The 17,810-nt window shown below is 36.0% G+C and overlaps 1 protein-coding gene across 1 annotated transcript in view; it reads right to left on the reverse strand.

Moving 5' to 3' along the window:
* CDK13 (cyclin dependent kinase 13) overlaps positions 1-17,810 on the reverse strand; it is a 116,492-nt gene that overhangs the window by 8,825 nt on the left and 89,857 nt on the right. The window contains exons 8-11 of the mRNA XM_056113529.1: positions 15,808-15,909; positions 15,639-15,716; positions 6,341-6,457; positions 5,680-5,811 (exon numbers count right to left, since the gene is read on the reverse strand). Of these exons, the coding sequence (XP_055969504.1) occupies positions 5,680-5,811; positions 6,341-6,457; positions 15,639-15,716; positions 15,808-15,909 (429 nt within the window). The remainder of the gene's footprint in view (positions 1-5,679; positions 5,812-6,340; positions 6,458-15,638; positions 15,717-15,807; positions 15,910-17,810) is intronic.

Raw genomic sequence — 17,810 nt, forward strand, 5'->3', positions numbered from 1 at the left:
CTTGATCTTATGCTAATGAGTTTTCTTATGCTAATAAAAGCTTCAGTGGTAAATTACTCTTGTATTCCACTTTAAAGATAAGAAAATTGAGGCTTGGAAAGGTTAATAAACTTGCCCAGAATATCTACAAATTCCCTGAAGGAGCCCCAACCTGGTGAGAAACCTGTAGTCCTCAACCTGGATATGTTTACCTCTAGAAGTACCAGGGAATATACCTGGGATTGTTTCAAAGGAATTTCTGTTATATGTTATCTTTCCTAAAATTCACCTTTGAGAATGCCTTCACATTCCACAAGTCCTTTCAAACATTCTGTTTCACATTTACTCTTATCTCATGTTATCAAGGCATATGCAATAATATGGTCAAATCTTAGCAATATAATATCAGTCAAAAAGGTCATTTCCAGAGATTACAAACAGCATGACACCCTCTTATAAAATTAAAAACTAAAATTTTAAAATATAACTTTTATGAGTACATATAGATGGCAACAAAAAGTATATACAAAAGAAAACAGGGATGATGATGATAACTATCTCAGGTGGAGGGAGGCAAGAGATGGTTGTGGGGGAAGGGAGGGAGGCATGATAGGATTCAAGTAGGTCATTTCCAAGGTCTAGCTTTACTTTGGTAGCTTCATGGCTGCTTATTAACATTACTTAAAATAACTAAGTAACTTAAAAAAAAAAAAAAAGAGAGCCATGCATGGTGGACCAATGATGAGTGACACAAGGATTATGATTAAACCAAGTCTATGCACCTGAGGTCCAAAAACAAAACAAAGGCATACCTCTCAGCCATCTTACTATGGTGCATTGCCTCAGCGTGTAAAAACCTCCTGGAGTAACAAACAAAGGGACAATTTGAAATATTGATACTGGGAAGCTTTAAGGCATTATAAACCCGCCAAAGACTTTCCTCTGTGTGTATGTGTTTTATGATGTGACTTAATCTGTTTTAATATCCTGAATTCAGATACTCTGCAGTACTATAGATTAGGGTTACTAGAACGATTTTACTTCTTCCATTCTGATGTTCAGAGAATGAATTTAATTTTGTGAGGGAGTTGCATGAGAATAAAATGGAAAAAATCCACTAAAAACAGATCTTGGTTCTCTCCCACAACTTTGAAGAGATAGTTAATGGACTAAGTGGATGATCAAAACACTCATCCCTGGAACAGATAAACATTACTCAACAAAGAATTTTTAAAAAGTGTATGCTAATGACTAGTGATGCAGACTCTTAGATGTACCAGGAATAGTTACCAGGAGGACCAAATTTTTAAGTGCTTTTCTGAAGGTTCAAATTCCGGCTCAGCCACTTAGTCTCATCAGGCAAGCAACTTGACCTCTGTGCCTCAGTTTCTTTATCTTTAAATATGGAATTAATCAACACAATCTGCCCTCGTATTACAGGTAATACATACTAGCAGATGTAAGTGCTGGATGGTCTCTCACAAAGTAGAAAATATATTCACATTCGATCATTATTAATTTATAAATTGTTGACCTTTTTATACTTGCCATTTAGAGACAATAAAATTACAGGTCATCTACAAATCTAATTCACTTTTTAGCAATTTATACTTTTCATTAAATATATCAGAAATGTTTGACAGATAATATATGCAATTAGTGGAGTTATTCTGAATTTTTAAAAAAATTTCGGGCCACACCCAGGGCTCTGTGCTTAACCCCCCCTAATTTTTTTCTACCCTACTTCCATCTGATTATTTAAAAGCTTCATCACAAGAAATTAATACAGCCCCTACCTCATAATTTAACTACCTAGTACATATAAAATGTCATATAATCTATAAACTAATAATTATACAACCAATATTTTAATTTGGGGCTGAAGCAATAATACAGCAGGTAGGGCGTTTGCTTTGCACAGGACTGACCCAGGTTCAATCCCCAGCATCCCAAATGGTCCTCTGAGCACCTTCAGGAGAAATTCCTGGGTGCAGAGCCAGGAGTAACCCCTGAGCATTGCCGTGTGACCCAAAAAAACTAAAAAATAAAACACCCAAGGCTGGAGAGATAGCACAGCGGGTAGGGCATTTGCCTTGCACGCGGCCAACCCGGGTTCGATTCCCAGCATCCCATATGGTCCCCTGAGCACCACCAGGAGTAAGTCCTGAGTACAGAGCCAGGCGTAACCCCTGTGCGTTGCCGGGTATGACCCAAAAAGAAAAAAAAACACCCAAACAAAAAATATTTTAATTCAACCTGTCTGCATTCATAATACCTAACAAGATCTACTGCTTAATTATTAGTTTACAGACTATTCACTAAACTGCCTCTTAACATGCCAAGTTACTTATGCCCCCTGCATGGGGATCAAGCAGAGATTAAACCTACATGGCATGCCCTCTAGGTCTAAGCTACATCCTTACATGTCTTTTTTTTTTTAAGTAGAAAAATATAGTCACTCAAATTCTGATAAAACTCAATCAACTTTAGGTGAACTATAAGACAACATGGACAGTGTTTCTAATTAGGTTAAGTGGCAAAATTTTCTATTAGAAAATTAAATGAAATATATTTAGTTTTCAAATTTTTGACAAAAGTTACATTTTAAAAATGTAATAAACATGGGGCTGGAGTGATAGTACAGTGGGCAGGGCCTTGCACGAAGCCCACCTGGGATCAATCCTCAGCATCCCATGTGGTCCCCTGAGCACCACCAAGAGTAAATCCTGAATGCAGGGCCAGGATTAAGCCCTGAGCATTGCCAGTATGGCCCAAAAAGCCAAAAAAAAAAAGTAATAAACACAATTCAACAAATAGATTGGTAAATCAACACTGAAACTACATACTGAATTCCTAACTTATTCTAAGCATATTTGGATTAAAAAGTGCTATTAGAAGTCAACAAGTATAAGAATAAATTATTTAATAGGTAGGCAAAATTAATTTGGTTTATTTACTTTTTCAAAATCTGAACAAGTATATGATTTAGGCCAGATAAGGAACATGGATTTTTAATTCTATACTGTGAAGAAAATTAGAGTCAGAGAGGTAGTACAAGACATAGGTCTTGCGTGTATCTGAGCCCACTTCAATGCCAGCAGCATACATATTTCCAAGAACACCACCAGGGGTGACTCCTTAGCACAGAGCCAAGAATAACCCCCGAGTACCACCAGGTGTAGACCCCTCCACTGAAAAGAAAAGTAGAAAGAATTTTATGTAGATAAGGTAACTGAAATGATTTTTGATGAGATCACTGTTATTTTTGGTAAAGAATGTTAATGGAGTTTTTAAAAACCTCAATGATTCGACCCATGGGGTGACCAAAAGTCTTGTATTCTCAAACATTTGCTCACAAGGGTACTCATAAATACCGAAAATTAAAATATCTAGGGGACAGAGAAATAATGCAGTGGACAGGGCACTTGCTTTGCACATGAGAGATTCAGGTTCAATCCTAAACCCCCCGTATAGTCCCCCAAGCACCACTAGGAGTGATTCCTCAGCAGAGAGCCAGTAGCACTGTTTGGCATAGACGCCCCCCAACCCCCAAAATAACAATCAAGTTGTCTAAAATGTTTCATTCTATAATTAATAATATTATAACTATCATGTATATATTACTTGCATGGGGAGGAGCCCTTAGCCCTTTATTTACAACAGAAATAATTTTCTTCATTTTTTAAAAAATATCTACTATAAGGGCCAGGTTCAATCCCTGGCATCCTATATGGTCCCCTGAGCACCACCAAGAGTAACCCCTGAGTATTGCCAGATGTGACCCAAAAAGCAAAAAAACAAACAAACAAAAAAAAAACCTACTGTAACTACTAACAATCTAACCAAGATCTTGCCAGTGAGACTAAACTTTATTTTGAAGGGCCTCCCCAGTGGTACTTGCACTCTGGGCAACACTGCTGGTGATGTGGGGCTGGGATTCATCAGAACCACACTGATGGTTTTTAGCGTCTGAACAATCAAAGCAGATGCTCTGAATGATTTCTTCACTGGGGCTTCAGGAGTACTAAGACCACACCTAGCAGTGCTCAGGGGACCATACAGAGTGTCAGGGGTCAAACCCAACTTGGCAATGTTCAAGGTACATGCCCCACACATTGTACTCTCACTTGGGCCCCCTAGATTCAGACTCAAGGAGTGAAGTGACAGTACAGGGATTCTGGCTAGACCCCCAGCAGGTGATGGCACTCACCACTGTTGTCAACCATGGCCTATCGGTTCGTGAACAGCCTGACTCTATGAGTATCACTGCAGTGGCCTCCTGACTGCTTAAAGGTTCTCCAACAATTAAAAAAAAAGTTTAAAAGATATTATTTACCTAAATGAGAAAACTAAATAAAGATACGTGCTACTGTAATGTTAAATATCTTATGCTTTATAATGGCTAAGCAGTGATAAACAATCATGTTCTACTTAAAAGGTGAATTACTGATAAATGAAGTGTCACTTCAACCATACAGTTCAGACAAAAAACTTTACAGAGTGATAATGCAAAGTGATAAATGTTAAAATATTAATAATGCTGAATCTAGATGAATGCTCTTTATACTTCATTTCCTATTTTTTGCTTGGTTAGAATATTTCCAAATTAAATACTGAAGCAAAAAGAAAAAAGTTATGAAACAATTCAGCTACGAATAATTCAGGTCCTTCAGTATATCAGAAGACATTCAAATAATCCTACAAAGACTATTCACATATAGTCCAGTTAAAACTTAATGAAGTGAGATATGATAATGCCACAGAAATACAAGCCCAATCTAAGCAGTAAGTGGAAAAGCCAGGATTTGAAAGCCTAAGGTAGTGTTCATTCATAACATGGTTATTATAGTACAAGCATTTTTATTATTATTAGAGGTAGGCTTAGCTTTATTATATTCATTATTTTAAAACTTTGCAAACCCTTAAAGATTCTAAATCTTATAGGAAGAGAAATGGATGCTTTGTTCATTCCCCTGCCCCACTTTGGCCCAAATCAACCCTTAGAGATTGACCACAGGAGCCATAAAGAGTGATGGTTTAAGAATACAAATTTTTAAACAATTTTCTTCCCATCAGACAACACACTCACATTCTAAAAAGACTTTTGATATTTTAATGAAATATAAGGCAATTTCCATTATACTAAAGAGCATTTCAAAACTTCTTATTGTATTAAACTGAATTTGAAAGTTGTTGCCTCCACCCTGTACTAGGTTCGTATTCTTGGGCAAGTTTCTTAACCTCTCTAGGCCTGCTTTGTCCTCTGGAAAATGGTGATAATGATGATAGTAATGGCAATACCCACCTGATAGGATTATAGATATTAAAATAATGTAAGAAAAAGGCTTACATTATAACTCAAAATTTTAGCTATTGTAATTTGTAATAGTACTAGTATAAGCAGTTACACAGTCGCAAATAGAGCAGGAAAAGCAAAGGAATATTTTCTCAGAATTAAAATATACTCCTCCCTGAATCAGCAAGAAGCCTGCTTTTCTAGTCCTATGATCAATATTAATCAAGGCTCCACATTCTTCTTGTGCAAATTATGTGTAATGTTGCCATTCTATTTCTTGGAATTATTCTATTTGGTGGCTTGATTAATACTGGAATAGCATCTGCCTATTACATACATAGAAGTTATTAACTGTCCACTTTCTGCATATATAGGCTCTAATATTAACAAAAAAAGTCACTTACTCTGGTGGAGGCATCTTTGAAGGTTCCACATCTCGCAGGAACTCACACTGAAGAGCCTGTTCGGCAGTACAGCGCTTACTAGGGTCCAAGGCGAGCATGTAATCAAATAAGTCTAGTGCAGCTGCAGGAATACTGGCACAGAGGATTATAAAAGTCATATATATTCAGTGATAAAAGGTGAATGTTAAGAGCTTATTTCAAATGCTAGCATTATAAAATGTATTACTCAAACTTCTTTTGAATACTTATTTTTTTGCAATTTTGTAACCATTAATTTGAAGTTTGTGAAACAAGTATATTTTATTACTCCAGAGGCAATTTGCTACCTCCAGAATTTAACTTTTTAATTAAAAAAAAAAATAAAGCTAAGAATAATCTCCCACCCCATAATACAAGCCACAAGTAATTTGAAAACTGTTACTTTAAAATATAAGATAGACTTATTAAAATTCTTTCATCAGAGGATCAAATCACTAATCACTAATCAAATCACTAATAAGCTAGTGAAATGGCAATTTCCATTTAACATTGGGAAATTAAAAACTGCAGAAGAATTAAAATAGGTCTCCCTTGAGTTAATAAGGATAGAGATTTAGAATTCAGAAGAAATAAAAAGAAAAGCATTCAATGTGACATGGATGTTTAAGTTTCCCCTTCTTACAAAACAAATTCTTCTCTTAACTTTCGACGATATTGCTTCTTTGGTTTCATGGTGTTGAAATATGGTAGTTTGATTACATCAGGCCACACTGCAGGACAGGGGCTCCCACAAATACGGCTAAACAGCACACAGAAGTAAATGGAGCAATAGAAATTATTTAGAAAAACAGTATATACAAATACTATAGAAAACAACTTATTTTTAAATACACAAAAGCTGAAGTCTAATAAACAATATCAGAAGTTCCATTAAGTGTCTGTAACCCTAACTTGCCAAAGGTCATGAAATTGTTTTCAGTGAATTCTTCTGAAACAATCCAAGGATTTTGGTTTGTGTCTGCAAAATCAAAACTTAAAATGCCAACATTAAAAATGTTTACCTATTTGAACCAAAATTTATAAACATATGCACTAAATTAATAAACAAGAATTTAGCAGAAGTTACCAAACTTAATTAGCTTGTTGACACCCCCTTTTCAAAGAATAATGAGCACAACACCCTGCCCTCCCCCATTATTTTTCTTCTTTGAGGCAAACAAACTGAAAGTGCCCCCACAATTACACCCAAGGCTATTGTTGGTCCCTTAGGGGCAGCATGGCCTGCTTTGAGAAACTATTTTAATATAGACCTTTTTCTGATTGTACAGTAGGACTGCTATCTCTCAGCCTGCTCGAGCAAATCATGAGCAATGGGAGGACAGTGCTACAGTGCAGTGCTAACTGTTGCAATGTAGCACTGTCCTCCCACTGTTCATCAATTTGCTGGAGCGTGCACCAGTAATGTCTCACAACAAATTGTGAGACTTGCTGCTACTGTTTTTGGCGTATTGAATACATCAAGGTAGCTTGCCAGGCTCTGCCCTGTGGGCAGGATATTCTCGGGCGGGTAGCTTGCCAGGCTCTCGGAGAGGGGCGACGGAATCGAACCCAGATTGGCCGTGGGTAAGCAAAAGGCTTACCCACTGTGCTATTGCTCCAGCTCGATTGTACAGTAACAGTCAGTATACTACCTCCACAAGAACATAAGGATGCCTGCAACTCAGCAGAAACATTTCTTACACAGGACTGTAACAACTACAAAAACTGCTGCTTCCCAGATGAATCAAAATGCTGCTAAATTAACAAAAGGACATTAAAAGTAACATTCATAAAATATAATGTACTTAATTTTAGGAGTGCCAATAATTTCAAAGCATTTAAATTTTCTAGTTGTTTTACTCCTCGCTGCTTATCACTCCTGAAAACTCATTTTTATGTTTTAAAGTTTTTTAATGGCAGCTTGTAGAAGAAATGGTTAAACAGTAACTAGCTGATATTTACAAATGATTTAGTAGTATGTCAGTGAAAACTGGTAAAAGATACTGAATATATGAAATCTCAAAGATCAATGTAGTGATATAGTTATTTCAACCCTCTCATACTGTTTGTATTTTAGACACGTATGCCTATCTGTTTCTTTTATTGAATTATAGTTCAGAAATCATGCTCCTCACATCTGCATACATCATCAACTATATACACAAATGTAAACAGACTGATAATGAAAATACTGGAATTAAAAAATGAAGAATACCTTTAACTGTAGAAATGTAAGAAAACAAAGTTAGAGAAAGGTAAAGAATGTAGGCTATAATTCCATGGATAAATACTAGAGAAAGGGAGTGACGTTACTGGCAGCAAGAATAAAGGCAAAGGCATTTAGGTATAAAAATATAAACATTTGGGAGGAAGAATGGGTATAGTTGGAATTTAGGGTTCTGCGAAGTTTGATCAAAAGATTATACTGGGTTCACACAAGAGATGGTGTGGAAACTTTAGATCTGAATCCTCTCTGTAATATTTATCAATATGCTTTGCTTAAGAACATGTTTCTTGCGGTCAAAGAGACAGTGCAGTATAAGGGCTAAGGCCCTTCTTTGCATTACACATTGTCTACCCCAAAATGATCCCCAGCACAACATGAGGCTCCCTGGGAACAGAGCGAGGAAGCCCTGAGCAGAGCTGAATGTGGTGCAAAACCCAAAAATAAAAATTTAATTTCATTAAAATAAGTTTGCCTTTGTATGAAAAGTTTGTCTACCCACGAGATGGAGGATTAAATGAGAAATCCTCTGACTCCAAAAATCTTTACATTACCTTCTGAAGAGTTCAAATTATTTCATGTGCTGTGATCTAACTGGGCCAATACCAAAAACTAAGGAAACAGACATGACTGTAAAGAGTAACTGCAACCCAGCGAAACACCCGTCTGCCAGTTAGCCAGCTATCCTACAATCTTTACTGAAGACTATCCTAAAATACACATATACAAAATTCAAAACATGAGGTCTATACTAAGAACCTACTCTATGGATTTAGCTCTTCCGGTGGCAATGGAATACAGTAGATATGTCCTTTTTTATAAGGCTGATATGGATGACAAATACGTTGCAGATATAGTATCCTTGTACTCCAGAGAGAATTTAATTAGGATTCAACTCCAAATATATAGATTGATTTTGAAGGGACTGCTTGATATTTCTACTCCAGAAATATTCCGTGTTTGTATTCAATTTACATATATTAGTTCTTGTATTTTGTAGCTTTTCAAATGTGTTCTTTGCATAATTATATTTTGAGAAGGAACTAGGGAAAGTTTGTTTTATGCAAGGTTCAAGAAGTCAGGGAGAAAGTTCAAAGATAAAAATCCAATGCTGGGGGCCAGGGTTCATCAACAAGCCAGAGGAAAACCTACAACAAGTCAGAAGTATACCCTGAGCACTGCCAGGATGGCTCAAACTCACCCTCACTTTACACCACTCAAGAAGTTTCAAAGTTTGGCATTAAAAAGAATTCAGGCAGTCATCTGAGTTCCTATGGTTTCTAGCTATTTTTATAGTTCCCACTGGGTGTCCAAGTTTATAATACTTCTAACAATCAGAATTTATCTGTATTTTTTGCAAACATGAATCTTCGTTAATTATGTTATGTTACAATTTAAAAATAAGGTTAAAAGAATAATGCTACACACTATAGGGAAGTTTTTAAATTTTGTTTTAATGGGAGTACTTTCATTATTTTCACTGGGAAATGCTCCTCTACTCAAGAAGTGAGACCTGCTTCTACACACTAATTCCACTGATAATGAGTAACTACATTAACAAGTAGAAGATAGTACTGCAATAAAATAATTTATTACTTTATTAAGCCAAGTAACACCACTTGGGCTTAATTATACTATTATAGTCCTCATTAGGTTCTTCAGGGTGTGAAAGGCTAATGACATTACCACAGTATGTGCCTTTTTTTAATATGGAGATTTTGCACTGGCAGTACAAAGTCAACAATGGGACTACAAATATAGCATGACTGAGGCATGAGTACCAAACTATGAGACTATCAGCATTAAGTATTCTTCACTCCCACACAAAACAGTGGAGGGAGACTGAGTATATACAGTTTCAATTATTAACATCATAGAACAGTAGCTATAGTACAGCAGGGAGGCCACTTGTCTTGCACGCAGCCAACACAAGTTTGATCCTGGCATCCTATATGGTCCCTGGAGCCGAGAATGACCCAAGCACAGAGCCAGGAATGAATCCTGAGCACCACCGGGTGTGACACCCCCCTCACCCCCCCAAAAAATGCAACCCAAACCCCAAATATCAATTATTAGCATCCTTGCTAGAGTAGTAAACATGATTGTTATTGAATCTTAACATCTGAATATCCACCTTTTTAATGTTATTAATATTTAATCAAAGGTTAGAAAATATTCAGAGCTGCATGACAGAAGTGCAATAGTCAACTTGCAAAACACTTGCAGAATGATTCTGTGACAAGTGACAAGGTGAAATAGCTGCTTTTTTCCAAGAACACAATTTTTACCTTCAAGAATATGTAAAGATAAAAAAAAAAGGAATAAGTAAAGTTATTCAATCCTGGAAAATTACACATTTTCTTAAATATGAACCATAAGTTTATTACTGCAGGGAAAACAACTCAAAATATATTGGCAATTATAAAATTTTACCTTCCAAAAGAATGTGAGAATACTAGAAAAACATACCTAATACTATAAATCTGACGGCACACAACAAAAATTTTGGGAATTTTCTGATGAAATTAGTTTGAAAACCATTGTAAATGCCACAAAAAAAATCACAACTGGTAAAAGATCGATCTTAACATATTAAGAGTACTAAATATTTCTTCATGTGTTTGAGTTTACACATCACAAGGCATCTATAAAAATCTACCACTATGTAGTTTTAAAGAAGAATGTGCACTATTTTTCTAGAAATCTATTGAAACACATAACAGAAATGAGGCTCCAGATGTTAAGACAGATATTAAAAGGTTATAAAAATGTAAACAATGCCACTCTTTTCACCAAAATTTCTTTGTGGAAGAAATATAATTATTGTCAAGTTCTAATATTAATTATTGAGTTATAAGAAATCCTGAAATATAAGTGCTTAGTTCAAAAAATTCTTTACAAAAAAGGCACAAGTATATAGAATTTTGATGCTATTATTAGTGAAGGCATATCTGCTTTTTACAAAAAACAAATATGAACTTTCCTTCTTTTGCTATATTCTGAAATAACCAAAGTTTAAGCCTTTAATGCCTTTAGAATATCCTGGATAAATCGCCAGTATCACAGGGGGTTGCCCAAACATATTTTTAAAAATAATTTTTTCTCACCAAAATTATTATCCAGGATGTAGACATAAGGCTTGATGCAAGAGGCATGTGGAAAAAGAGAACTAAACATAGAGGCAGGAACCTTTGCATTCCAATGTCTCGATTTTAAAGAGGCTTCCTAAGCAAGTACAGGGAACTTGAGGCCACTCCTGGTGACAGATAACAATGGTAGCTAAATGTTTGATGCTACCTATGCTTCAAGGATCCAGAGGGAATTTTCTGGATGAAATTAGTTTGAAAACCATTGTAAATGCCACAAAAAAATCACGACTGGTAAAAGATCGATCTTAACATATTAAGAGTACTAAATATTTCTTCATGTGTTTGAGTTTACACATCACAAGGCACACTAGCCAGTGCTGCTGTGGGCTAACTCCCAGACTTCGGAGGAGTGTGGGTTGGGAGACTGAGGGCAGGGGTTCCAACTTGCTCCAGCACATTACCTCTTAAGTATCACTCCAGACCACAAATCAGCTATTAATTGTATTTAGAAATTCCATGATTTTAAGTGGTTTTTATTTTATAAGCAATATATAATGTGTGACATAAAGCCTGTTAAGCTGAGTGGTATGTTTAAAGTTACAAATGTGACTCATATATAGAACATTTTTGTTTTCATGCATCCTGTCTATCCCCATGTATTTTATACTTTTTTTTGCCATCACTTTTTAACCCATGCCACTTCTATTTACAAAAATGTGCTTTAAAAAAAAATGTACAAAAATGTTTATAATGTGCTTAATTACTTATTGAAACATGGCAAAGCAATAACCTAATCACTGTAACACTATTTAAGATTCTAGCTAATATCCACTCTCTTAATTAAGTTACAAATTATCTGTAATTTTTGTACACTAGATATCATCATTCTTAAGGATTTTTTTTTCTTTTTTGGGGTCACACCCATCAATGCATAGGGGTTACTCCTGGCTCTGCATTCAGGAATAACTCCTGGCGGTGCTTAGGGGGACCATATGAGATGCTGGAAATCGAACCTGGGTAAGCCGCGTGCAAGGAAAATGCCCTTTCCACTGTGCTATTGCTCCAGCCCCTCTAAGGATTTTGATTGGGAAAACTTCCCAGACTACTGTACATAAAATTGATGTGAAGTATGTTCATTCTAAATGTATTATTAATCCTCTTTAACTAGTAAGGAAAAAAAAGGGTATTATAGAACTTTCATTAAGTCACAAGAGCAAAAAATAACTAAGCTCACATTAAAAGAGAACACAGGTTATGTTAGGACTGTATAACATTTTAACATTCAAATGATGGGGGTATTTTTGTTGTTGTTGGTTCTTTTTAATGAAACTTCCTTTTATCCCTCCACATTTAGAAACTGTGGTAGGAAGATAGCTCCAAGGGCGAGCACACATTTTACATGCAAGAAGACTAGTTTGATCCCTGCCACTCCCGAGTTGAAAGGAGTTCCCTGAGCACTGACTGCTGGGTGAAATCCAAAAACTCAAAGAATGGTTTTAAATTAATGCTTTGAATATCAAATGAAGCAGAGCTGTTTATTTATATGTAGAGGGGTGGGGGTCTCAAATTAAGTTGGAGCTCTGGGATTATTCCTGGTGATACTCAGGGAATCGAACAAAGCCAGCAATCAATTTTGGGATGGTGGTAAGCAAGGTTAAAGTACCGCCCCTCTTTGGTCCAGTTATTTGAGGTGGGAGAGATAATTTGGGGCACACAGGGCACGGTCAGAGGTTACTCCCCATTCTGTATTCAAGCAGGCTTGGTGTACGGGGTATCAGGGATCTAATCCAGGTCGGCTGTGTGCACAGCCCGACCCACTGCTCCAGCCCATCTGGTTCAGTTTTTTATATTTTTTATAAATGTTACTGTGACTGCAACTAAATAAAAACAAACATTTGACTAAGCAAATCAAGACTCTGATGTTTGCTTTGCTAAAATAAAATCAACCCAGTATTATCTAAAATTGTTCTTTTCTGTGATTTTGTACCTTTCCCATATCATCAGTTTCAGATCTACCATTTCTTCTTTAAAAACTAGTATGATTTCATCATTTCATTACTCAAACCTCATTATTACTTTTTTTAACAATGTTAACTTGTTAGACGTCTAAAACATGCTGAAATAATGCTAACAGAAGAAAACTTTGCCTTATTATCTCTATTATTTCACCACTAAATATTATTCAAAGAGCTATAACACATTTATTCTGTCAAAGACATACTCATCTGTTCTTAGGAATTTCTCTTTCTGTTGTATGCCTATTTAACACGTATCAAAATAAACTTTTTACTTCATGAAAATTATTACAGAGTTCTAAAAGCTCAATAAAACCTTTGTGTATTCTATGGATGAACTCGACTCAGCAAGTGGAAACTTTCTATATCTATTTTATTTTGTTGGTTTTTGTTTGGGGACCTGGCACTGCACAGGAACTATCCTTGGTTTCCCATTCAGGAGTGTACTCCAGGCATGTTCAAGGGATCATATGTGGTGTTAGGGATTCAAACCGGTTCTTTCACATGCAAAGCAAGAACCTTACCTCTTGAACAATCATCTCTAGCCTGTATTTATTTTTATTTGGGGTGAGGGGTTGGGCTTCATATGGTAGCAGTCAGTACTTAATCCTGGCTCTGTGAGTTCAGAGGTCACGCCTAGTGGTACTGAGGTCGACCAAATTAAAGACAAGCAACTTACCCCTCCCCAGGTACTATTACTCTGGCTCAGGCAAGTTAAATTTTTAGTGTGTGTGTGTGTGTGTGTGGGGGGGGGGGGGGGGGGGTGAACCATTCTCAGATAATCTGAACTTTTTGGAGAAAAGAAAATTCAACAGAAATTTACCATGCTATTTTTGTCATATACTAGTATTTGTATTATAATGAGTTTTTGGAATGTTCCAGGAATCTTATTTCTTATATAGTATAAATGGTTAAGTGTTTAGATACTGAGTTAAGGCTTTCTACATTTAAATCTCCATAACATTGTTTGACCCTGGACAAATTCTTCACCTCTTAAAAACTTGCATTTTCTTGGCTATAAAAAGAAGACATGGTTGTTACAAAATTTAATGGAGATTAATTCTGGTATGATCCTTTGAACAATGCTTGAATCATATACAAACTAAAATAAATAAATAAAGTTAAAAGTCTAAGTGATACAATCATGAACAAGTTACTAATAACCAAAAAAGGGGCGGGCAGGGAGAGAAACAGAGATACATTCATAATTTAAATATGGTATTTTATTCATTTTTGTGGTGCTGGGCTTAAACTCTTACCTCGCGAGATAAGTACTCTACTTCTGAGGTACATCATTGACCTCATAGACATTTAAACTGGAAATTTATAAATGCAATGTCTATCTTCTCCACTCTTCTCATAGTGGCATAAAGCTTTCACTGTGTATAGAGAATTCATTTTGAAAAGTACTGAACTTTAGCTTTCTTTGGCAAATCATACCATTAAGACACCAAGGATTTCAAGAAATTTGAGTGCTAAATTCTTCAGTTATATGTTGTTTTTCTAAATTAACTGTTACCCCTCCTTAATTCATTTGTTAGCAGTTTTGTCCTCTTTTCAAAGCACTGCATGTTTTTAATTGACATATAAAAAACTGGCAACAGTGAACACTTTGTATCATATTTTTCAACCAATAAAATAGACAGTCTTATAGAAAGTATAGACTACTAGCTTCAAGTCAACTTGCCATATTAATCACAGAACAAACGGAGTTGTCAATTCAGTTAAATGTTAACGATTCACTGAACCAAGTAATCTGTATGCCTCATACCAGTATCATTCCTAAAAATTCTCGCCCGTATTTTGAAAGTCAACTATATATCCCTAGTTTCAAATTATTATTATATATGCAAAACATAGGCCTTTAAAAAATAATTACATACACGAAAAGGTGACAAACATATAAGGAACTATGTATTAACATCAATTCTACAATATTTTATTAAATTCGACAAGGTGTATTACTTAAATTCTACAATAATTTCTAAATAACGAAAGTCAATATTAATGGGCATATACATAAAAACAAGAATGCAGAGGTGTAGAGATAATCAAATCCTGTAGTATATGCCTTATATGCAGGAGACCCAGGTTTAAACCCCTGTCTCACATGTCCACCTAAGCACCGAAAAGAGGAGCCACGAGCAGAGCCAAGAGTAGCTTCTGAGCATCACTGGGTATGGCCCCAAAACTAAAAACCAAAGGATCATGTGTTCCTATGTGATTGTGCATTCACACATTTGTATGAATATTTACAGTATCCCCCAAAACCGTTCACCTTTCATTCTTACCTTCCTCATATTTGTCTTCCGTCTTAAACTGTGGGCCTTAATCCATGAGGGGGCGAGGGAGGGGGGAGGTAAGTGGGGGAGGAATGGAGATCTAGGGACTTGAAGATACTTAATTTTTAAGTATCAGGAGTGCCTGCCTATATTCCTGAATTCTAGTTTGTTCTTCATTCAGCAATCAGCCGCCTACAAGGGAACCACAGTGTTTTGCTATTTTCTCCTAAAAATAATTTCAAGCTGAAAAGCTTGAAAATTAAGAAATTTCCTATGAAGTATAAAACACCTACTCGCCAATCTCCTCCAAATATCACATTAATAAGCTTACCTTATTAACTCTAGTTGTGCAAGTTCCTGATTTGCTTGAAATATAGGTTTTTTAGTGAAGAGTTCACCAAGTATACATCTATGAGAAAAATATCAATCATTAGCAAATGACAGGATTTCTCTTCACTACTCAAAGTTTTGAGTACATTATACTCGTAAGTCTGTCTTACCCACAGCTCCATACATCAATAGCTGGTGTATACCGTTCTTCTCCCAACAGCAGTTCAGGTGGACGGTACCATAAAGTGATCACCTTGTTAGTATAGGGCCGACTAAAAAGACACAGAAAGCAATCTTTGAAGTTAGTAATTTTATAGTATCTTCAGAATAATGAGACTCTGGAGCTAGAGAGAGGGTACAACAGGGAGGGCGCTTGCCTTGTATGCCAACCTGAATTCAATCCCTGGCATCCCATATGGTCCCCTAAGCATCATCAGGAGTAACCCCTGAGCATAGTGGAAGGTGGTCCAAAAACAAATGGAAAAAAACAAGTTTAATTTAAAAAAATTTTGAAAATACCAAAATTCTTTTAGGATATATAATTTGGATAATTCCATACTATTTTCTGCCTAAAAATAACAGTATGCTATGATATCTAATAAGTGATTAAGATAAATACAGAAAAGTAGTATGAGCAGCTAAAAAATTATCAGAATATATAAAAATTTAAAGGTAATTAACCTGGTTTATAGTAAGTTGGTAAAATCCATTTAATATCTGTTTTTCCTTTCCAACCCATGTTAGGGACTAATGATAAGAGTTGTTTAATTTTGATGAATCTGACAAACTGCTAAATAGAAAACATAGCAATGTAGACTCATTACACAGAACAATGTCTTTAAAGTGTTATAGGGGACCGGAGCAATTGTACAGCGGGTAGGGCATTTGCCTTGCACACGGACAACACGGGTTTGATCCCTGGCATCCCATATGGTCCCCCAAACACCGCCTAGAGTGCAGAGTCAGGAGGAACCCCTGAGCATTGCTGGGTATGACCCAAAGAGCCAAAAAAAAAAAAAAGTGTTCTAAGTCCTTGGGGGATGTTAATAATCTCTCAGATATACATGAAAAAGAAGATTCTAAAGTTAAAAGGTGGTTATTTGATGGGGCATTAAACTGCTACACCTCAAGGTGATAATATACATCTACCAATTTTTTTTTCCCTTGGGAGCCGCACTTGGCTGGTTCCTGGGCTCACTCCTGGTGAGGCTTAGAAGACTTGATATGGTGCTGGGGACTGAACCGAGGTTAGTCATGTCCAAGGAAAGTGCCCTACCTACATCACCTACTGCATTATCACTCCTGCCCCCTTTCTATCTGGGCATCCTCCAAGTAATAAGAACTAAAGTAATATTACGGAAATGATGCCTATTTATTCACCTGAGGTGATGTGAACCAGGACAAGTTCTGTAAAGAAGGAAAAGGAGCAAATAACTTATAAAACAACTCTCTTTTGCCAATTGTAGATCTGAACTTCCTGGTACATCGGCAGTCTGATGTGATCAACCACTCAACCAATTTTATCCAAATACTTTAAGCATGGATCAGTCTGGGCATTGAAGGATTCCCAAAGATAGATTATAACAAGAGTAAGCCAAATCTAGGTAAAGAAGGGTAACTGACTTTTATATAAATTAGGAACATAAGGAGGACAGTTTAAGACCTAGGAATAACAAACACATTTTTATGTTGTTGCACCACATCCAGCAGTGCTTAGGACCTGTTAGCATCTCTGCACCCTCGGGGCCTGCTCCTGGTCCATGCCATGCCAAGGACTGAACCCAGAGTCCTCACCATGACAAGAATGTGTACTGCCTGTTGCCCTATATTTGGATTAATTTTTTCAAGCATTATTACTTCTCTTAATGATTTTCCTTTATCAGCATTATATAATAAAAAGGTTTTAAACTCTATGTACTCTACATAAACTGAACTAAATTATTCTCTCAAAAACATGCACACCACTTAAGCTTCAGAATTTGAAATTTGCTCCCCTATTTTTCTCTCATGCAAATGCTTTACCTTCAAGACACAATTATGCCCCATCTTTGTAACATTTAACCTCTGTTAACAATATATTTTCACATTCTTAAATTTATATCATACTCACCAGTGTACCATTTTATGCTTTCTAATCTTCTGATAAATAACTCAGAACTTTATTATAAACTTT

The sequence above is a fragment of the Sorex fumeus genome, unplaced genomic scaffold (assembly GCF_029834395.1).
Source record: "Sorex fumeus unplaced genomic scaffold, SorFum_2.1 ptg000020l, whole genome shotgun sequence".
Lineage (NCBI taxonomy): Eukaryota > Metazoa > Chordata > Mammalia > Eulipotyphla > Soricidae > Sorex > Sorex fumeus.